The sequence below is a fragment of the Pollachius pollachius genome (assembly GCF_949987615.1).
Source record: "Pollachius pollachius genome assembly, chromosome: 9".
Taxonomy (NCBI): domain Eukaryota; kingdom Metazoa; phylum Chordata; class Actinopteri; order Gadiformes; family Gadidae; genus Pollachius; species Pollachius pollachius.
This window is the reverse complement of record NC_136942.1, coordinates 10,358,437-10,380,694: the sequence shown is the minus strand read 5'-3', so window position 1 is coordinate 10,380,694 and position 22,258 is coordinate 10,358,437. Positions and strand designations below refer to the sequence as shown.

Sequence of the window (22,258 nt, the reverse complement as noted above, 5' to 3'; positions counted from 1 at the left end):
CAGTCCAACTGAGACCAGTCCACCTGGGACCAGGGGGGCCGGTCCACCTGATACCAGCGTCCAGCCCATATGAGACCAGGGGGGCCAGTCCACCTGGGACCAGGGGGGCCGGTCCACCTGATACCAGCGTCCAGCCCATATGAGACCAGGGGGGCCAGTCCACCTGGGGCCAGTCCACCTGGGACCAGGGGGGCCGGTCCAGCTGGGACCAGGGGGGCCGGTCCAGCTGGGGCCAGTCCACCTGGGACCAGTCCACCTGGGGCCAGCCCTGACCCCAGCAGTGTGATTCTGAACACAGTCCGCAACACTGGAAATGTAAAAGTCTCTGCTTGTGCAATGACACCCTTTGGCCGGTTTCACACCTCGTGGTTTCCCAAGCAAAGGGGAAGGATTGTGTAGAGAATAAAAAGTAACAAAAATAATGTTTGCATTTTTTTGGTGTAGAACAGCCTCATATGTATCCCTATTAATTCACTATTTTCAGCCATTTGTATCGGTTTTCTTTTATTTGTGTTGACATTGTCAGTAATACACTGACAACACACAAACACCCACACACGCACCACCACACACACACACACACTTTGAGTAAGAACAGCTTTGTAAGCCTGCGGTCTAATTTATGACATCATTTAGAAAGTTTCTTAACCATTAAAGACGCAATACAGTAAACTAAAGACAACAAGTGGGTCAGCGACGTCCAAGTAAAACAAGATGAAGAAACCCATCCAAGTTGAATACATATTTATTGGTTTTTTTTGCCTCACTTGTGACATTCTTTGAGAGAAAGTGCAAGGAACACAATATACACCCAAAACCAAATAAACCAAAGCGAACATGGGGAGGGTTGTATTTACAGGGCTCGGAGCGGTTCCTCTCTGCCAGTGTCCAAAGAGCCCACAGGAAGTGAGGTCATCAGGGAGGTGGAGCCCCAGCCTGTTCCTGGAGACCTGTCATGCACACACACTTCCTGTTCCACCAACACGGGTCCTCCCCTTCTCTGGTGACCAGCTAGAGAGAGAGAGAGATTAGAGATGGAGGAAGAGAGAGGAAGAGAGAGAAAGAGGGATAGGAGGGAGGAAGAGAGAGAAAGAGGGATAGGAGGGAGGAAGAGAGATAGGAGAGAGGAAGAGAGAGAAAGAGGGATAGGAGGGAGGAAGAGAGAGAAAGAGGGATAGGAGGGAGGAAGAGAGAGAAGGAGGGAGGAAGAGAGAGAAATAGGGATAGGAGAGAGGAAGAGAGAAAGAGGGATAGGAGGGAGGAAGAGAGAGAAAGAGGGATAGGAAGGAGAAAGAGGGAGAAAGAAAGCTGGAGAAAGAGGGAGAAGGAGGGAGAGAAGAGGCAGCATGGGGCTGCTAAATTCAGAGCGTCTGTATGAAAGCACAGTGTCTAAAGACGTTTATGAGGAGGTCACTAATTACTGGTACCCCCCCCCCCAATACTGCAGGAACTGGACACGACTTCTAATGCAGACTATATATATTATATATGTAGATGTTTATCTAAAGCGAGCCGGCAGAATTTTCCATTCCCTCCAGCAACATGTCAAATATGTGCAGCTGGACCTTGTGGGAAATATTCCGTTGAGTGTAAAATTACTCAACTGCTAATAATAATAATAATAATGAGCTTTTTAAAAAGATAATTCAGCAAAAATATTCCAGTGGCACGTTAGAATAATAGAAGACTAGAAAGAGGGTTTCACCCACACCAACCCCAGACCCAGATCAGGCCGTTAGGATGTCTGATTAGATTGAAACGCGGTTTAAACAGTTCCCTGAGAGTCACGAAGCTAGTATGCACGGTCGCCCTCTTGTGGTCATTAGAAGGAACCACACGGCAACTCTTACCAGTCAATCAAAATCCTCCAATAAAACACATAATAGTTAAGTAACGTCGATTACATACATTATCATTGTCATTTCTTGAAACATCTTTAAGTCGGAGTAATCCTACAACACATATCTGTTTGTTATATATTCTTACAAAAGTCCTAATACATTGTAAGAAAATAAATAATGAAATGTCTTTTTTTGCTAAATCAACATTGCAAGTAATACCATCAACACACACACACACACACACACACACACACACACACACACACACACACACACACACACACACACACACACACACACTACCATTTAGCGAAGAGGGAATAAACAACACACCATACTGTCGGTAATCACCAAGCCCAGAAACCAAGCAGCTTTGACCATGGCGAATAAATACAAACGCTTGAGACTCAGGAGAAACACACAACAACAGAGTCACGTTCCATCAGAGCGCCCGGCTTCTTCTAGCGTCACATGACTTCACTCCACAAGTGCAGGCATGATGAGAATCACAAGAAGGCGGAGTCACACAAGGGCGGGGCTCTGCGCTGCCACTCAGAGCAGTCTGGTTAAACCCTGCCCCCACCCTGCGGTCTGGACCACGCCCGGTCCCCGGGGGGGGGGGTGAGTGGACCGTCCCTCCTCTGTAATATCCTCGCCCCTCGCCTTCACTAACGCTTCCTCAAACCTCCAGGTTCCAGCGGTGAATGCGCCGGGTGGGAGGAAATGCTGTTGCCGTGACAACAGTAGCCGAGCCAACGCCATCTCTCGACCTCTTCCCCCCCCCCCCCCCCCCCGACGTCGTGCAGCAGCGTCAGGTGGCGGCGGCGGTGTGGGTGGTGTTGTAGGTGGGGTTGTAGGTGGTGTACGGCGACAGCGACAAGTGGTGGAGGATGGGAGGCTGCGGGAGATCAGGGTAACCACGGCGACGGCAGGGGACCCTCCGTCCCCCTCTCCTCCTCTCCGTCTCAGAGCTCGGTGGTCTCCCAGCTGACCTCCCGCGGCACCTGGCGTCATTTAGTCCCGGTGCTGATGACGGTGACGGAGGAGGGCCGCGCCCGCACCCCCCCCGCTGCCTCCGTCACCTCCCCCTCCTCCGCCACGCCACCGGGCTCCTCCCGCACCGTGGGGGGCACCTTGGGCTCCGGGCCGCCGGCCGGGGGGACCAGGGGGGCCGTGGGAGGGCCTGGACAGGAAGCAGGAAGTCAGACACACCGTGGGGATATCACGTTCACGCAACACGTTGAAAACCCTGCTCTGGTTTTATGACAGTAGCGATTTAAAACCCTGCTCTGGTTTAAGACAGTAGCGATTTAAAACCCTGCTCTGGTTTAAGACCGTAGTGATTTAAAACCCTGCTTTGGTTTTAAGACCGTAGTGATTTAAAACCCTGCTTTGGTTTTAAGACCGTAGTGATTTAAAACCCTGCTCTGGTTTAAGACAGTAGCGATTTAAAACCCTGCTCTGGTTTTAAGACCGTAGTGATTTAAAACCCTGCTTTGGTTTTAAGACCGTAGTGATTTAAAACCCTGCTCTGGTTTAAGACAGTAGCGATTTAAAACCCTGCTCTGGTTTTAAGACCGTAGTGATTTAAAACCCTGCTTTGGTTTTAAGACTGTAGTGATTTAAAACCCTGCTCTGGTTTAAGACAGTAGCGATTTAAAACCCTGCTCTGGTTTTAAGACCGTAGTGATTTAAAACCCTGCTTTGGATTTAAGACCGTAGTGATTTAAAACCCTGCTCTGGTTTAAGACAGTAGCGATTTAAAACCCTGCTCTGGTTTAAGACAGTAGCGATTTAAAACCCTGCTCTGGTTTAAGACAGTAGCGATTTAAAACCCTGCTCTGGTTTTAAGACCGTAGTGATTTAAAACCCTGCTTTGGTTTTAAGACCGTAGTGATTTAAAACCCTGCTCTGGTTTAAGACAGTAGCGATTTAAAACCCTGCTCTGGTTTTAAGACCGTAGTGATTTAAAACCCTGCTTTGGTTTTAAGACCGTAGTGATTTAAAACCCTGCTCTGGTTTTAAGACAGTAGCGATTTAAAACCCTGCTTTGGTTTTAAGACCGTAGTGATTTAAAACCCTGCTCTGGTTTAAGACAGTAGCGATTTAAAGCCCTGCTTTGGTTTTAAGACCGTAGTGATTTAAAACCCTGCTCTGGTTTTAAGACCGTAGCGATTTAAAACCCTGCTCTGGTTTTAATATCACAGCGATTTAAAACCCTGCTTTGGTTTAGACCACAGAATTGTAAAAACTGGTTTTGTTTAACAACAAAAAGGGAATTATAGCACAATAATATTGTAAAAAACTGACTTATGTGTTAAATTAATATTTTTTTATAATATATGATGTGGACGGATTACAATAACCCTGACAATAAAAGGCCCTCGACGATATAATGTTAACTAACCGCAAACTTTAACATTTCTCCGTAATTTTTGTAAGAATATATAATAAACAGATATGTGTAAATGTGTTGTAGAATTACTCAGACTTAAAGATGTTTCAAGAAACGACAATGACAATGTATGTAATCGACGTTACTTAACTATTATGTGGTTTATTGGAGGATTTTGATTGACTGGTAAGAGTTGCCGTGTGGTTCCTTCTATTGACCACAAGAGGGCGACCGTGCATACTAGCTTCGTGACTCTCAGGGAACTGTTTAAACCGCGTTTCAATCTAATCAGACCACATCCTAACGACCTGATCCGGGTCTTGGGTTGGCGTGGGTGAAACCCTCTTTGTAGTCTTCTATTATTCTAACGTGCCACTGGAATATTTTTGCTCCAATATTTTTGAATCTTTTTAAAAACCTCATTATTATTATTATTATTATTATTATTATTATTATTAGCAGTTGAGTTATTTTACACTCTATGGAATATTTCCCAAAAGGTCCAGCTGAAAATTTTTGACATGCAGGAGAGGAGATAGATAATTCTGCAGGCTTGCTTTATATATATTTATATATATAGTCTGCATTAGAAGTCGTGTCCAGTTGCTGCAGTATTGCTTGAGACTATGGGGTTGGGGGGGGGGGGGGGTACCAGTGATTAGTGACCTCCTCATAAACGTCTTTAGACACTGTGGTTAGATACATACGTCTGGGAGAACCTGACCCAGACCCCTGTCTAAGGGGGGAGGCTGGGTGGGAGGCTCAGAGAGATGGGGGGGGGGGTGGGGGGGGACTCACATGGGTCACAGTCCACGGACTGGCTCTTGGTGGGGGGGCGGTTGTGCCCGCCGGGGGCATGGCCGGGGCCGGCGTCCATGCTGCTGTTGAAGCTGCTGCCGAGCTGGAGGCGCCGCATGTGACGGATCACCGCCGTGGCGTTGAACGCTTGCTGAGGGGGGGGGGAAAGAGGAAGAGAGAAAGGGAAATAGAAAGAGAAATAGAGGATACAGAATGGCTTATGATTATGAGGGGAAGTGAGGGGTAGTCCAGTGGGTGTTTGACAGAAAGGTTGTGTAAATACCCAAGTTCCACAATCTAGCACAATCTAACCCATCCGAGTCCCTTTGGATGATTGAAGTACTAAATATGATTAGAATACTGACTCTCCTTCATGTCCCTGTAGCTCAGAGCTGAAACATGGCTCACCTTTAAGCGGAGGGACAAATGCCTTTCTGCATACTGAAGTCATGACGTTGATGGCTGCCAAATTTGGGGACATTTAGTCACCACCCTATGTATAAAATGATCTCAGACTATCCCAGTGTGCAGGTTAAGCCTGCCTGTCCCTTATCCCCAACCCCGTGTGTGTTTTGGTAAAAAGCACTTCCACTCACCCTCCATTTGCTTTTGGCAAAGTTCTTGCGCATCTGTCGGCTGACAGACTCGTGGATGTTCTTGCAGAGCGCAGTGTCTCCGGCGATCCTGGAATAAGAAGGCAAGGCAAATTTATTTATGTAGCACTTTTCATACACATGGCAGACTCAAAGCGCCTCCCATAGAAATATTGTCATACAATAAAATGAAATAAAATTGATAAGTAAAAGAAAACAACGGCAAAGTTCAAAAGAACGCATTGTAAAAAGTGCAATGTATTTAAGATTTTGCAGAAAAATAAATAGAGACGTAAAAGAAAACAAAGGGGAAGAGGCATGAACAAGTCTTTAAAGGGGACATATTATGCCAACCGGTGTGAGTGTGATTAGCCTTACAAGCCATTTCGAAAATCTGCCCCATATGACATCACTAGTAGATGAGCAACGTTTACCTCAGTCCACTGGGTAGGCTTGTAGACTGATCTATCCAGCACAGATCTAGGTGGACACGCCCACTAGTGATGTCATATGGGGCAGATTTTCGAAACGGCTTGTAAGGCTAATCACACTCACACCTGGTGGTATAATATGTCCCCTCTAAGATGTTGTGCCGTCACCCATCACACAAGACGCGCCGCAGTATGGACAATAGGGGTGGGACAAATTATCGATACAGCGATATGTCGTCGCCCTTCTTTGTGCGATGTGAGAATCGATACGATGGCGGCAAATATCGTTACATTAATTAATAAAAAAAAGGCGCTCCAAAGAGAGCTCCCTGCTCCCAGCGTCGCTACTTTATTGGTCCTCCAGGTGGCGCTCAACACATGAACCAGGGAAACTTGAACTGAAGTCAACTTGCCAAAGACGAGTAACTGATAAACTCAACCCTTTTCACGGCCCTTTTGTTTTCATTGTTAGACATATATCGGGATCGGATCATCTTGGACTGTCTAACAATATATTGATTATTGCAAATCACTGTATGGCAATTTCATCGGTATCATGGGTCATTTGTCGTGAATCGTATCGTGAGGCGCCCTGTGATTCCCACCCCTAATAGAAGGCCCTGGTTTGAACCCGGTACAGCGCTACAACCAGGTGAAAGCTGGGACTTAATGTACGCACTTATAGCATGTTAGCACGTCCTGGCATTTATAAAATAGTACTTAGCATCGTGTAGCATCTTATCCTAGCTATCTTTGCCGTGTACCGGGAATGGGTTAACCTAACAATTGTTAGTGCTTGGCTCTTGGTTCTGAACATCCTTACTGTACCGACAGCGATATATTGTTGTTTCTGCAAATGTAAATGAATCAGAGCCATGATTATGTGTTTGGTTTATCTGGCATGAAGAGTAAACAGCACTGGGACAGCGGTGTGTTCCTCGCCAGGGAGATAAGACCTTATCTTACCTGCGTCCTGCCAGCTCAGCCAACATCCATTTACATTCAGGGCGTTTAGCAGACGCTTTTATCCAAAGCATCTTACAATAAGTACATTTGTCAGAAGAAAGAGAAACAACAGTATGTTGCTGTCGGTACAGTAAGAATGTTCATAGAACCAAGTGCCAAGCACTAACAATCGCTAGGTTAACCTATTGCCCATTTACAACAAAGCCGAGCTAAGTACTGTTTTTAAGTGCAAGGACGTTGGCGGGGGGGGAGGGGGGGGACCCCTGCTGGGTCCGTGAGCGGGGCCCGTGGTCAGGGCTGGGGGCCGGCCATGCTTATGGTTCCTTAATGTTCGTCAGGCATTCTTCAAGGACCCTTCATGACACCAGCCCCTAATTGGCGGCCATTTAATCAGAGATCCCTCTTCTACTAGCAGGGCTGGCGGCTCAGGGTTTGGGCTTGGCGCCATGGCGACAGACGACAGTGGGAGGAGACGGGCTCCGTGAAAAGTGCGTCAGCCCAGTGGTGAACTGCGTCACACACTCGTGTGTGTGTGTGTGTGTGTGTGTGTGTGTGTGTGTGTGTGTGTGTGTGTGTGTGTGTGTGTGTGTGTGTGTGTGTGTGTGTGTGTGTGTGTGTGTGTGTGTGTGTGTGTGTGTGTGTACCAGGGGTGCTCGAGCGACTGGTCACACGTAAAGCGTTTCTCTGGGTCCTTCTCCATCAGGTTGCTGATGAAGTCTTTAGCTGGAGAGGGGAGGGGGGAGGGGCCAAATGTCAAAGAGATCAATGCGGGGATTTGGTCTGGTCATGTAAATACACCCGGCAGACGCGTGGCCTCAGCGCTCAGAGACAGACACACAGGCAAGGACAGACGGACACAGAAACCTGGCCTCACAGCAGTCAGAGAAAGACCGAGAGAGAGAGACACACAGACAGAAGGCTAAAGAGTGAGACGGAGACAAGGCCAGACACACAGATACAGAAACAGAGAGACAGACACAGAAACAGAGAGACAGACATAGAGACAAGGCAAAGAGACACACACACACACACACACACACAGACACACAGACACACACACACACGCACACACACACACACACACACGTGCTCACCCGAGTCTGATATGTCGTCCCAATACGGGGCATCAAACTCGTAGTCTGCTTTGAGGATCTGCTCAAAGAGCTTAGAGTCATTTTCATCGTAGAAGGGGGGGTAGCCACACAGCCTGCAGACGGAGGATTACACGACCACACTGTGAGCATGGACTTCCCACTGGGGCATGACCCAATCTCATCCCCCCCAACATCGCCCATATTGCACGTAGAAGCGGTCAGGTCAGAGGGATTAGGAAGGCAAGGACAGAATCAGAGGAACGTGGTCGACGGGGGGAATAAATGAAAAAACGGGTCTGATTCTTCATATAGCGATCAAGCTCTGAATGAGAATATCGAATTCATTAAATTATGTAACAATTACTTGTCTCTCCATTCTCTTTTTTGTGTGGTAATACAATTTCAGTTTATTACCAAACAATTCACAACAGATGATATTAATAATTCTAATAATAATAATAGTCTTAGTATTAATAATAATGTTGATAACCATAACAATATTAACATTAATATTCATAATCATTAATAATACTGTGGCTGGAAGAGAACTGAGCAGCCGTCTATAGATGATCTACAGCAGAGACCCCAGTGCTAGAGGCACTGAACCTGTTTACTGAGGACTCACAGGATGTAGGCGATGACTCCGATGGACCAGCAGTCCACTGCCTTGCTGTAGGGCTTCTGAGCCAACACCTCAGGGGCTGTTGAGGGAATCAAACCGTCACCCACTGGGAGAAGCTGCTAATGCAGTGAGACCCCCTCTGATCTGAGACCCGCCACACCTGAAGCATCCAGGCTCAGAGGCGAGGGCCTTTTGATCTGTGAGAATACGGCGCTGACTGTTTAGGCTAAACCCCCTCTAGAACCGGGTTTGATTCCCAACGTTGTCCTACGCTACAAGTCTCTCTTCCACCAACCAACTGTCTTGTCTCTCTTCTCCAAGCCACTGTCCTGCCTCTCTCCAACCCACTGGCCTGTCTCTTCCCTGTCCCGTTTCTCTTCTCCAACACACTGTCCTGCCCCTCTTCTCCAACCCACTGGCCTCTCTCTCTCCTGGCCTGTCTCTCTTCTCCAACCCACTGGCCTCTCTCTCTCTCCTGGCCTGTCTCTCTTCCCTGCCCTGTCTCTCTTTCCTTTCCTGTCCATAAAGATACACAACTATATGTAAAACTAGCAGCTAAAGTGCTTCTGAAACTCTTTCTTCAGTGGCCGCTGATCACTAGCCCATCTGGATTAGCTTGTGGCGGCTAGCCTAGCATTATCTGATGTCATCAGCTGAGCGCCGGGGGGGGGTCTCACCGACGTATCCGGGGGTCCCGCAGGCCGTAGCCATCACGTCCCCCGTGCCCTCCATCTTGGACAGGCCGAAGTCGCTGATCATGATCTTGGAGTCGTCCAGGGGGTTGAAGTACAGCAGGTTCTCCGGCTGAGAGGGAGACAGAGGAGACGCGGCCGGGTGAGTCCGGGTGAGTCTGGGTCTGGGATGACTCCCCCACACCAGGTGCATTCTGGGGCCGTTTACACAGTAACGCATGCATGCACACACACTCACAAAAACACACACATCAAAAAAAACGAACGACAACGATTTCTCTAAACGTAGTGATGGAAGGCACACACACACACACACACACACACACACACACACACACACACACACACACACACACACACACACACACACACACACACACACACAACACACACAAACACACACAAACACACCCCTCCCTCGTAAGTCGTGATCATAACATTTTCAGATGTGAAAGATGTGAAAGAGATGTTAGTTTTATCCTTATTCTGGCGGCTGGCTGCTAGGGGGGCTGGGGGGCTGGTACCTTGAGGTCTGGGTGCTAGGGGGGCTGGTACCTTGAGGTCTGGGTGCTAGGGGGGCTGGTACCTTGAGGTCTGGGTGCTAGGGGGGCTGGTACCTTGAGGTCTGGGTGCTAGGGGGGCTGGTACCTTGAGGTCTGGGTGCTAGGGGGGCTGGTACCTTGAGGTCTGGGTGCTAGGGGGGCTGGTACCTTGAGGTCTGGGTGCTAGGGGGGCTGGTACCTTGAGGTCGCGGTGCACGATGCCCATGGAGTGGAGGTAGTTGACGGCGTCGAGGACCTGGCGGATCAGCCGGCTAGCGTCCATCTCCGTGTAGAAGCCCTTCTCCACGATGCGGTCGAACAGCTCGCCGCCAGACACCCTGGAGGTCAGCACACAGGGGTGAGGAGGATAGTTAGCTAACACAGAGAGGTAAGGAGGCTAGTGAAGCTAGCAGGATGCTAGTGAAGCTAGCTGACCACCAGACACCCTGGAGGTCAGCACACAAAAAAACGAACGACAACGATTTCTCTAAACGTAGTGATGGAAGGCACACAGGGGTGAGGAGGCTAGTGACGCTAGCTAACTCATGTGTGCCAGCTGTTCGGTGTCTTGTCAGTGGCCTGTCAGTGTGACGCCCTGACGCGGGGAGTAGGGAGGCGTTTCATCAGGAGGCATTGAACTGAACCCAGCCTGACGTGGGGGACGGGATGGGGGACTCACAGCTGCATGATGAGGTACAGGTGGTTGTGGCTCTCGTAGATGTCCTCCAGGGCAACGATGTTCTCATGCTTGATCCTGGAAGAGGCGGGAAACAGAAAGGTCAGTGAGTGGCCGGCCCTTCAGCCTCGCCTCCGAGTACACCCGCCCCCCCCCCATGTTTGTGTGTGTGTGTGTGTGTGTGTGTGTGTGTGTGTGTGTGTGTGTGTGTGTGTGTGTGTGTGTGTGTGTGTGTGTGGGACTGTAAAACTAGTCGCTTCAAACACATTTTGACAAGTTGAAGAAACCTTGGTGTGTGTAGGAGGAGGAAGAGGAGGAGGTGGAGGGGGAGGCAGAGTGCGTGGAGGAGTGCGTGGAGGAGTAGGAGGCTTCACACCAGGATAATCAGAGAGTGAGAGAGCAGCGACCGGTGTCATGATGCAACAAAGGGACTCGAACAGAATAGAAACAGTCAAAAGGTGATGGGGAGCCGGTGGGAGTGAACACAGCAAGGGACACACACACACACAAACACACACAAACAGACACACACACAAACACTCTTACAAACAGAAAGACACATAAATTTGCAAACAGAAAGACAACCACACTTGCAAACAGAAAGACACACACTTGCAAACCGAAAGACACACACACACACACACACACACACACACACACACACACACACACACACACACACACACACACACACACACACACACACACACACACACACACACACACACACACACACACACAAAAGAAGATGAGAGAGAAAGAAACCCAGTAACAGCAGTCAACGGATAGCAACTGTAACCAGGCAACTATACCCAACAACCAGCCTCCGCTGGTGTCAGGGGCGACTGATAACCGGAGGAATTACCCATCAGGCCCTGGGAGTGAACCGCCTCACCTGGAGTCACGCAGCATGCGCGTGTGTGTGTGTGTGCTATTGTGTAACAAGGGAGACGCTTCTGCTGCCAATGATTGCTAGATAAAGTGTGGTGGCATTCTGAACCCAGATCCATTCCTCACAGGACACAGTACAGTACTCAGTACTCAGTACAGTACTCAATTTTCAATACAGTATTCAATATTCATTAGAGTACGTATTACTCAATACAGTGCTCAATAAAGGACTCAATACAGTACACATTACTCAATACAGTACAGTAATGAATACAATACTCTATACTCAGTACTCAGATCCCAATCATGCCTTACTTCCTGAGCACGGCGATCTCGTTCTCGATGCTGGTCTCCTTCCCCTTCAGCGCCTTCTTGGGGATGCACTTGATGGCCACCATCTTGGACGTGGCCCTCTCCTTCGCCATCACCACCTCGGAGAAGGCCCCCCTGGGAGGGAAGGGAGAGGGGGTCAGCGGGACACCATCGGGGGGGGGGGGGGGGGGGGGGATGTTGACAGAGGAGCCGCGCCAAGGGGCCAGGCAGGGCACACAACCAGCATACTGGGAGCATACTGGGATTGTTTACTGAGATCCAACTAGGTCCTGCTGGTAAGAGCTACCCCCCCCCCCCCCCCAGACCCAAGTCGGGTTGGCTGAAAGCCGGAGCGTGTGTGTGTGCACTTGCGTGTGTGTGCACTTGCGTGTGTGTGCCCTTTCGTGCGGCCGACGGCACGGCAAACACTGTTAAATCTCCAGGAACACCCTTCAGGAGAGATGGGGTGCGGTCCACTGCCCTCCGTCTCTCCTCTCCCATGAAGCCCGAAAGGCAAATATGGAATTAAGGGAGTAGTGGCGAGAGGCAATTTGCATCTGTCGTCATCCGCTACACATACCACATCCCCTCATTCACCTTCCATCACTACATTTGGAGAAAGAGTGAGTGTGTGTGTCTGTGTGTGTCTCTGTTAGTGATTGTGTGTGTTCGTGTCTGTGTGTCTGTCTGTTAGTGTGTGTCTCTGTCTCTGTGTATGTGTGTGTGTATGTGTGCGACAAATCTTTGTTGTTGGGTTTTAGATATACGTTTCCCATTCTGGGGTATTCTTCCTAGGATCCGTTTTGTTTAACTCTTGGGTTTTAGTTCTGCTGTAATCATACACCTGATGGCTTTCACAGAGAGGGTAAGAAGGATGATAAGAGAGATGAAAAGACTGAATCCATTCATCTCTTAAGCCGTTCCCCCGTCGCAGCCGAGCGTTCATTGATTTGTGGATCGCAGGTAATCGACACCTTTTGATCAGAAACAATGATACCGGGTTAATCCAGATCACTAACAATGATACCGGTTTAATCCAGATCACCAACAATCTGACGCCAGTTCCACGATTGTTGACCGTTTCCATGGTTTCCATGGTCCTTTTGTTCAGCGAAATATTTATCCCCTCTCTCTCTTGCAGTCACTTGAATCAGGGGATTGTTGAATACAACATATCTCACCCCGTTGTGATGGGACGACTCCTAGTTTGCTTTCACCTCCCATAAATCATGATAAAAGGAAAAAGAAACAATGACCTGTTGGTTGCCACCCACCCCTGCTCTGACTGCTGTAAATGGTAAATGGCCTGCATTTTTACAGCGCTTTTCTAACCAGTGGCCACTCAAAGTGCTTTACAATACTACCCAACATTCAGCCATTCATACACACGTTCATACACCGACAGGGGAGTCAACCACGCAAGGCGACAGCCAGCTCATCAGGAGCAGTTAGGGTGAGGTGTCTTGCTCAGGGACATGCGACACTCAGATAGGAGGAGCCGGGGATTGAACCAGCAACCTCCGGTTACCAGCCAACCCTCTCTACCTCGTGAGCCACATGCTGCCCTGCTGTCAGCCTAACCTGGTCACCAAGGATACAAGCCTCTGCTCTACGGTGTGAACGGATGGTGAGTCATCCTCCTCCACGCTGCAAACTTCTGTAAGGTTCCAAGGCTCACCTGGCGGCGGGCAGCCTTGGTGTTTCTATAAACACCTCCCTGGTTATCACACGCTCCCAGCATGCATTGTGCTCCGCATCCCCCCACCCCTTATATCCATCAAGGTCATCAGACCTACGATAAGCTCTCATCTATCTTTATGAGAAGGCGGAGGGGAGGGGAGAGGGGGGGGGCTCGTTGTAAACAACAAAAGCACAAAACAATAGGCTAAGGGCGCAATAACAACATCGAGGGGTAGAACCCCCAGCCCGGGTGTGGGAGTAAAACTAAACCAAACACCAACGAGCCGCTGCAGAGAAGAGGTCGCGGCTCTGAGCATCGATCAATGACCTCTCTCAGAGCGCTGCAGCGAGGAGCCCAGCGGCTCGCCGAGGAGACGCTCGCTCCCTTCTGCTCTCGCTGCACGCAGAGGGAAAGAGGAGCAGGATTTCCATTCAGTGCACGTCGCGCTTCGACAGCTGTGCGCAGACTTCTTCTGCCTCAGCGCCGCGGAACATCTCCAGCGTGTGCAATGCGAGTAGCGCCGAGAGTAGGCACGTTGGTGAGAATAGGAGGAGAGACAAAAGCAACACGATAATCAGAACCACAGGAAGGCTGAAGCCTTCTCTGAAAGAGGAGCCCCCTCTCACAGCCCTATTGACGGGGTGAAACCTAGCAACATCATTTCCTGTGTGTGCGTGTGACTCATAACTGAATCCACAATGACTTTCCTCCCTGCCCTCCGTGCCGGTGTGAAGCCATGACGAACTCTGAGGCCGTTTTGCAGCATCTGCCGTATGAATGGGAAATTACAAGGGCGTAGGAGGAGGCTGTGTGCATGTGTGTGTGCATGTGTGTGTGCGTGCGTGTGTGAGAGATGCAGGCACACATACTCAAGCAACCTTTTATGTATTTCTGTGGGTATGTGTTTCTGGAAGGGGCCGACAAATGCTTACTGACAATCACAGCGTGTTGATGTGTTGTGTTGTTGTATTGGTGTGTTGTGTTGTTGTATTTGTGTGTTGTTGTGTTGTTGTATTGGTGTGTCGCGGTGTCGGTGTATTGACGTGTAGGTGTGTTGTATGGTTGGGTTGATTTCTTAGTGTTTTGATGTGTTGGTGTCTTGTGTGGGTGTATTGGTGTGTTGTTGTGTTGTTGTGTTGGTATTGTGTTGATGTGTTGTTCTGTTGTGTTGGTGTGTTGATTTCTTGGTGTATTGTTGTGTTGGTGTTGTGTTGATGTGTTGTTCTGTTGTGTTGGTGTGTTGATTTCTTTGTGTATTGTGGTGTTGGTGTTGTGTTGATGTCTTGTGTTGATTTGTTGCCGTGTCGTTGTGTAGTCATGTTGATTTCTTGGTGTTGTGTTGATTTGTTGCTGTGTCGTTGGTCAGGGAGCGATCCTGCTGTATCATCCGGTGTCAGAGCTCGAGGCTCAGCCAATTACGTAACAGAAGACAGAAACATCAGCTCTGGATTACCCAGGTGGGAGGTGTTTCTCCTTTAATCCGGCCCGGTTAAAACCGACCAATGGACACGCATTTACTGCAACTGACCCAGGAGGCTTTGGTGACGTCCAAACGACCACAAGATGACCGTCTCCAGCTCCGTCACCCGGTCGGTCCTCTGGCTGATGTCCAGACCAGCTCCTCTGGTTGTGCCGACGAACGAAACGTTACAACTCCCTTTGCTTCTGCCTCGAATACTTGGGGCATTCCTGGCTCACAAAAGACACGACGAAATGCGGAATAAATTCAGAGCAGCAAACCGGTGCCTTAGCAACAAGGCCGACGTTCACCTCAAAGCACCTCCCATGTTTTCCCGAGTTCCAGCCAGCTGAATGCACATCAGAAGCACAGATGCACGTCTGATACAGGAGCAGGCAGACCAGACCGGGGGCGGAATGGCCAACGCAGGGCTAAATAAGGCGAGGCCGGGATCGAACGGGATAGGACGAGGTTTAGCACCGCTTCACCCTACAGCATCACACGCAACCCAGTCATATATAGACATGAGGTGCAGCCTTCCCATGGAGAGTAGGGCTCTCCATCATCACAGTCCTCTCCTGTACATGCCAAAGAATCTCCTTAAAGACATTAACCCTTGCGGAGTGTGCGTGTGTGTGTGTGGATGATGGGTGGTTGAAGCAGCCTTACCTAGGCCCGAGTCAGATGATTGAACTCTTGGGCTGGGTGGGGCTGCACACCTGTTGTGCATTGAGTAGTCCATGTGGCCAGGTTCAAGCAGCCATCACCACACACACTCAGGGAGATCTCCTACATGGCAGCATGGACAACAAACTGGCTTCAACGCCACCACCCTGCGTCCTGTGTCCATTAAAGGCCACCTAGGTGGCCTTTAATGGACTGCATTGCATTTATGCAGCGCTTTTGTAACCAGCGGCCACTCAAAGCACTTTACAATATCGCCTAACAATCACCCATTCGTGCACACATTCACACACCGACGGCGGTGTCAATCACGCACGGCGACAGCCATCTCGTCGTGAGCAGGTTAGGGTGAGGCGTTTTGCCCAGGGACACCTCGTCACTCGGGGGAGCCGGGGATCGAACCAGCAACCTTCTGGTTACCAGCGAAACCGCTCTGCCTCCTCAGCCCCTGTAGCGTGAGCCTTGCTGCAGCCCTGGGTGTGCGGGAGCGGAGGGGGACGGTTGTTCACCAGCAGCAGCCTGTGTCCGGCCACACCGCCCCCCCCCCTGCCCCCAGGCCTGTTGCCTAGCTGCCACCTCTCGCACACGCCGCAAGGAGCCTCTCCACCAAAGGGGGGGGGGGGGGGGGGGGGGAGATCAATGCAGCTGCAGAGCAGACACACTCTGAGGGATCTCCCCCGCCACACGGGGCAGGGTGGGGGTTGAGGGGGCTCTCCCCCACCCCTCAGGCCTGGGGGGAGGAGGCTTCAAGGAGGCGTGGCCTGGGTGAGCTTCCCGCCAGATGGAAGCCGCTGTCTGCTCCTCCACAAAATATGAAGTCCCCCCCCCCAGGGGGAAGGGAAGTCCCCCTACTTAGCTCACACTCACCCTCAACCCACAGGAAACCCCTCCTCACCCCTACCCCCACGGATAACAGGAGCTGATCACAGCCACTGGTCTGTGAGCGCTGGAGGCCGTGGTCCCAGCGGAGCCCCACTGGGTTTCTGTGTCGGCGTGTGAGGTTAACCCAGTGGGGGGGCAGGGGGGGGGGCATCAGCCCCCAGGGCAGAGACAGTGAGCCGCCCTGGTTCTGCTCCCCGATGGAAGCGACTGTCAGTGACTCCCCATCCACGGACCGCCACTGAGGGAGGTGGGAGGGAGTCGATAAGGTTCAGAGCAGAGCTCTCCAAACACTTCAAACACCCAGCTCCCGTTCTACGTCTCCATATGAGATCCGGTGCGTCCTGTTAGAATCCTCCCACTGGGTTTAAAGGAGTTAAAGTCCAGTGGCTCACTGGGAAGCTGTTTCATACGCAGCACGGATTCATAACACGGCTTCTCCCTCTCCTCATGTATTCTACATGCTGGGCTCCATGCGCTCCTTCCCAGCGTGTTTGTCTCCTCACGGTGCAGAGTGTTCCCCACGCAGGGCCGGGGTGGGCGGCGCCGTGTCGACATGTGTTCCAAACATATTCACAATGTTCCCTCACATAAACATGGGCTGTGCGTGTTCCCACCCCCTCAGTCGTTAGAGCCGAGACATCACCACGCCAAGTCGTGGTTTTCCAACCAGTACACGGCCCACGACAGCGCTCGACGAAACACGACGCAGCACTAATACCTCCAGCCGCAGCGCGCAGCACGGACGAGGGCTTTCTGAACTCTTTCACCACTGCATGATGGTGAACACACACACGCATGCACGCACATTTTCTATCCCTCCTGTTACATGAGATGGTATTTCATGCAAGTTTGAGTTCTATTTGGTATTAAAGTGGAAACATCCCAGCATGCTTTGGTCGTCTTTGTTGGAACATCTCTGTTGGTGTTGGGGGCTCAGGATCGCCGCTGTAGATGAATCGCCGGCTAATGGTCATCTTAGTTCTGCACACGAACTAGGTGGGGCATACTACATATAGTCCCCACCCCCCCCCCCCCCCCCGCCCCCAACCCCAAGCTATGGTTTAAAACCAAGATGGAAATAAGAGGGCCACCATGTGAATAAGGTCCATTAAGGTAGACTAGCTTAGCTAGCACAAATCTCATAAGCTTCCAAACGTCTTCCACATCAAGGGGATCGGACTGAGGCCAGCTGGGGGAGCTCCGCCAGGGAGACCATCCACCCGAGGGGGCCACCAGGTGAGTTCAACAGCAGGCGAGCTGCAGCCGGGCGAGTTACAGTCAGGTGAGCTACAGCCAGGTAAGCTACAGTCAGGTGAGCTACAGCCAGGTGAGCTTAACACCAGGTGAGCTACAGCCAGGTGAGCTTAACACCAGGTGAGCTTAACACCAGGTGAGCTACACGCCAGGTGAGCTACAGCCAGGTGAGCTACACGCCAGGTTTGCTACAGTCAGGTGAGCTACAGTCAGGTGAGCTACAGCCAGGTGAGCTTAACACCAGGTGAGCTACAGCCAGATGAGCTACAGCCAGGTGAGCTACAGCCAGGTGAGCTACAGCCAGGTGAGCTACAGCCAGGTGAGCTACACGCCAGGTGAGCTACACGCCAGGTGAGCTACACGCCAGGTGAGCTTAACACCAGGTGAGCTTAACACCAGGTGAGCTTAGACCATTACAAGTGTGCTGAGACCATTACAGCGCTGCAGGGCTTCTACTCCAAAAGCATTGATCTGTGAAAAACAATCAGACTTTTCACAGCAGACCATTACCACAGACAAGCCAAAAAATACAAGAAATCGATTGAGTTCTTATGCGTGAAACCTTTTTGTGCCTTCAATGTAAGGCCGGCCCTGTGCGTACATTGCACGGGTATCACTGTGTTTTGCATGCAGTGAATATGCAGAGGATCCGAGCGGTAAATAGAACCGCATACATTTAGTGTTTCCAGCCGTTAAAAAGTACTCCGGGGTAAACGCCTCGCGCACAGACAGCTGTTAGAGAACGATGCAAGCTGTCAGCAGCCCGCTGTGGAGGGGAGGGTGGCTGCCTCAGGAGGTTCTGCTCAAGGCTCCTTTGGCACGGTGGGGCTAGGCTTCTGGCAAAAGGTGTCAGTGAATTCCACCAGCAGTTACATTAAAGCTCTACCTCATGAAACAAGCAGGAAACAGTCCTACTGACTACAGTTCTGCCTCTGACAACACAGACTCCAACAACGTGTACCCCCACTGCAGGGTACTAGGGGAAGACCAGTGTTCACTGGAGGGAAGGGGAAGACCAGTAGGAAGACCAGTGTTCACTGGAGGGAAGGGGAAGACCAGTACGAAGACCAGTGTTCACTGGAGGGAAGGGGAAGACCAGTAGGAAGACCAGTGTTGACTGGAGGGAAGGGGAAGACCAGTAGGAAGACCAGTGTTCACTGGAGGGAAGGGGAAGACCAGTAGGAAGACCAGTGTTCACTGGAGTGAGGGGCCGACCAGCAGCCCCTGCGTGTGGCCCAGGGGGCTTTGGGACCAGTGAGGTCCGGGCTGGGGTACAGAGGGTCTGTCTGGGACCGGGCCGCGGGATGGACCACGAGGGGAGGGCGACCCATGTTCAACCCCAGCCCCCCGCGCAGACGGAGAACAAAGGGGGTGTAAACCAAACCCCCCCGCCTTAATCAGACGAGCGATGGGCCAGCAGTGAGCGGAATGCGGAGCGTTTCTGTTGCCATAACAACCACCCGGGGCACGGGGCGTGGATGTCCCCGGTGTGTTCATCTTCAACGTCCGTTTCATAAACACGCAGGCCTGATTAAACCTCCCCAAACTCTTAGACTGAAGAGAACGGGGCGGGCCGAAGCCAAAGCCCCGACCTCCCCAGACGAGTCCCTCCCCCCCACCGGACGCCAAGAGACACATGGTGACGGGACCCGGGGCCAAGGACAACCAGGCTGTGAGCGGATGATCCTGTTGGCGACCAGGAGGGAATCCTGGGGAGGCGGGGGAGGAAGAGGAGCAGAAGGAGGAGGAGGAGGAACAGGCCACTCCAGAGGGGGCAGGAAGACTAAGATAATCTACGGCCTCCTCTAGTGCACTCTAATCCCCCCGGGCAAAGCTGCGGGGGGGAGGTGCCCTGTAGCGTTTTGGCCAGGTCTCCCCCACCTTGACCTGGTCCAACCAACAGGCCACGCCTTGATCCAGGCAGGGGGAGGGGCCTACAGCGAGGTCAGGTTAACCAGGACAGTGTGTGTGTGTGTGTGTGTGTGTGTGTGTGTGTGTGTGTGTGTGTGTGTGTGTGTGTGTGTGTGTGTGTGTGTGTTGTTTAGACAGCCAGGCCGGTGATTCACAGGTCATCCAGAGGTCCTTCCCAGACAGTCAGGCATGCAGTCTGCGTTTGAATACCTGCTGGCTGTCTGCTGCAGAGGAACCGCTATGAATCCAAATCAGGAGAACATTGTGAGGCTGCACCAGGGAACCGACAGCTCTGAAGACGAACGGTGTGGGGGCGGGAAACAGCAGACAACACCACACCACCGTAGTTATCAGAAAGATTCATCTAGCTGTTGTGAAGATGACTGCATCCGCAGACAATAAAACAATCGCTCTTTGAATCGCATAAATATGAATACGTATATTTTACTGGCCTAGTCAATACATGGATACGAGTTCCAACTTATTAGGTGACAGCAAGCAGACTCATCACAGAAGAATGCAGGACTGGGTTTTGTGAATGAGGCTTCAGGTTATCAAACACACCGCTTGCCTTTTGCCCCTGTTCAATAGACTCCTATCGGATGTTTTCATTGGACAGACATTAACATCTCTATTACTGTCATCGCTAGATCACAGCCAGGCCGATGACCACAGCTCTCTTCCATCGCATCACTCAGACATTTTGATAGTGGTTGAGTTATCCTCCGCTGAACACAAATGTAATCAAGCGACCGCGTGAAGTCCTGCTGTTTGGACTATAGGACACCACCCGCAAAGAAACCAGGTCTGCGTGGTTAATCAGATAATTCATGATGATATGATTAAGCATGATTAAATTAAATAACTCCCGTTCGCAATACGTCTGATTATTAATTCTAATGGGGGGGGGGGGGGGTATGGTATAAAAGTGTCTCTGGTTGCCCACACACATGTTTGATGCTATTCTCCTACTTGAAGATCTCTTTAGTATGCAACCAGGATCCTGATCCCGGCTGGATCTCACAAGAATCCTTTTCCCACGACAGTTTGCACGGTCCTCCAGTGGAAATCTGTTAATGTTTATGGCGACACTCATTCCCTTATTTAGTGAGATATTCAACAGCTGTCATCAGGCCCTCGTTCCCCCACGACTCCCCCGACGAACCACGGCCACGTCTCCGGACCCACTAACTTTGAGGATGAGGTCGTGGTGCGGGGGGATGAACGTTACTCACGTCCCGAGGACTTCCTTGAAGTCGAAGATATTCTTGATGTCGTCAACGTGCTTCTTCCACGACCCGTCGCCCCCTGACTCTCCGTTCTCCCTCGCCATGTCCATGCGCCGGGTAGGAAGACGCGGAGGGAAGGCGCTGCTGGTTCACTACCTCGGACCCCCGGGGTGTCGCTAGGGTCCTTATGAGACCGCGTCGCAGGGATCCCTGCCTCACAGGTCGCTGTCGTGCTTTCCTCAGCCCCCTTCGTAGGACAGCCGCGCAGATCAGCGACACTAATCTCCTGGGCGGGTGGATCCTGATGCTGCTGCTCCTCCTCGACCGTACACTTCTTCTTTTCTGCTTTAGCGGTGAAACAACGAACAACCGAACCGTGAGGACTCGCGTTCTGTTCCGACCCGAGGCGCACCGAGCAGCGACTACTTGTTGGAGGAGCGTGACGCGTCAGGCGCCGCCCCCCCCCCCCCCCCCCCCCCGTGGTTGTTATAGTGATGGAGTGGGAGGCTCACCGCACAGCACTGTAGACATCACCACGCCGTGCAGCCTCCAGCCTGCAGCCTGTGTGTCTGACGGCGGCGTCATGTCTCCAGTGTGAGTGAACCGCTTCCAAGTGTTCGCATTGCACCAAAACAAACAGCCCGGTGGAGTGGATGTAGTGGACCGGAGAACGCGGCCGTGAGATACCTGGTTCAACTTGTCCATCAGGACCGGCTGAGTGTAGTGGGAGGGTGATGGGAGCAAACCATTAAGGCAATAAAAACCATGGGGAGCGTTTTGGTGGACACCTTGTGATGTCGTCATTGAGCCCCTTTATATACAGAGATAATAAGAGTATGTAAGGCTGGTCAACAATATATGTTTTATGTTCTATTGTTGACCCTACAGTGTATGCCCACCAATGAGATTATAAAGTTATTCTACAGTCAGCAAAAGTTCATTTAGGCCCGTTTTTTAACACAAATCCATGCAACATACAATCAAAATAGATTTATTTGAAAATATTACAATTTCATCCACTTGCACAGTAAGCCCTTGTTTTTCTGATGGTTGACATTCTTCCAAGAACAATTAAAAATACAGTCTGATTACAGGCATGGGGTCAATTCTGATCTTCAGTTTGCAGTTCAAGAGCAGTTTGCCTTCTGTCTGAACCCATGTGGGAGTACGGGAGAACGCGTCACAGAGACATCGGCCTCAGGCCGAGTTCTAAAGAGAGACACTTGTGTGACAAGCAAAGGAGTACTTCTGAGGTGACGATCAGAGCGCTGATGGATGAGTCGGTTGGTTCAACTAAACACCGGC

General features: G+C 51.0%; 1 protein-coding gene across 2 annotated transcripts; it reads right to left on the bottom strand.

Moving 5' to 3' along the window:
• Window positions 1-816: 816 nt before the first annotated feature.
• camk1db (calcium/calmodulin-dependent protein kinase 1Db) lies at window positions 817-21,336 on the bottom strand. Of its 2 annotated transcripts, XM_079743316.1 has the most exons (11): window positions 20,960-21,336; window positions 11,857-11,988; window positions 10,654-10,728; window positions 10,174-10,312; window positions 9,418-9,544; window positions 8,744-8,819; window positions 8,119-8,231; window positions 7,669-7,747; window positions 5,631-5,718; window positions 5,035-5,185; window positions 817-3,024 (listed from the first exon to the last, which is right to left on the bottom strand). In XM_079743316.1, the coding sequence occupies exons 1-11, from the start codon at window positions 21,061-21,063 to the stop codon at window positions 2,852-2,854; spliced, it is 1,257 nt and encodes a 418-aa protein (XP_079599442.1). In that variant the 5' UTR covers window positions 21,064-21,336; the 3' UTR covers window positions 817-2,851. The 2 variants fall into 2 exon arrangements, with proteins under 2 accessions (XP_079599442.1, XP_079599443.1); XM_079743317.1 differs by lacking the exons at window positions 7,669-7,747; window positions 8,119-8,231.
• Window positions 21,337-22,258: the final 922 nt, after the last annotated feature.

Excerpts from the sequence above, each read along its gene's own strand:
- camk1db (XM_079743316.1), bottom strand. The coding sequence starts at position 21,063 with ATGGACATGGCGAGGGAGAACGGAGAGTCAGGGGGCGACGGGTCGTGG. Across the intron at positions 8,232-8,743 it reads GGAGTCATCGCCTACATCCT|GCTGTGTGGCTACCCCCCCT; the intron begins GTGAGTCCTCAG and ends CTCCGTCTGCAG. Across the intron at positions 3,025-5,034 it reads GTCCGTGGACTGTGACCCAT|GCCCTCCCACGGCCCCCCTG; the intron begins GTGAGTCCCCCC and ends CTTCCTGTCCAG.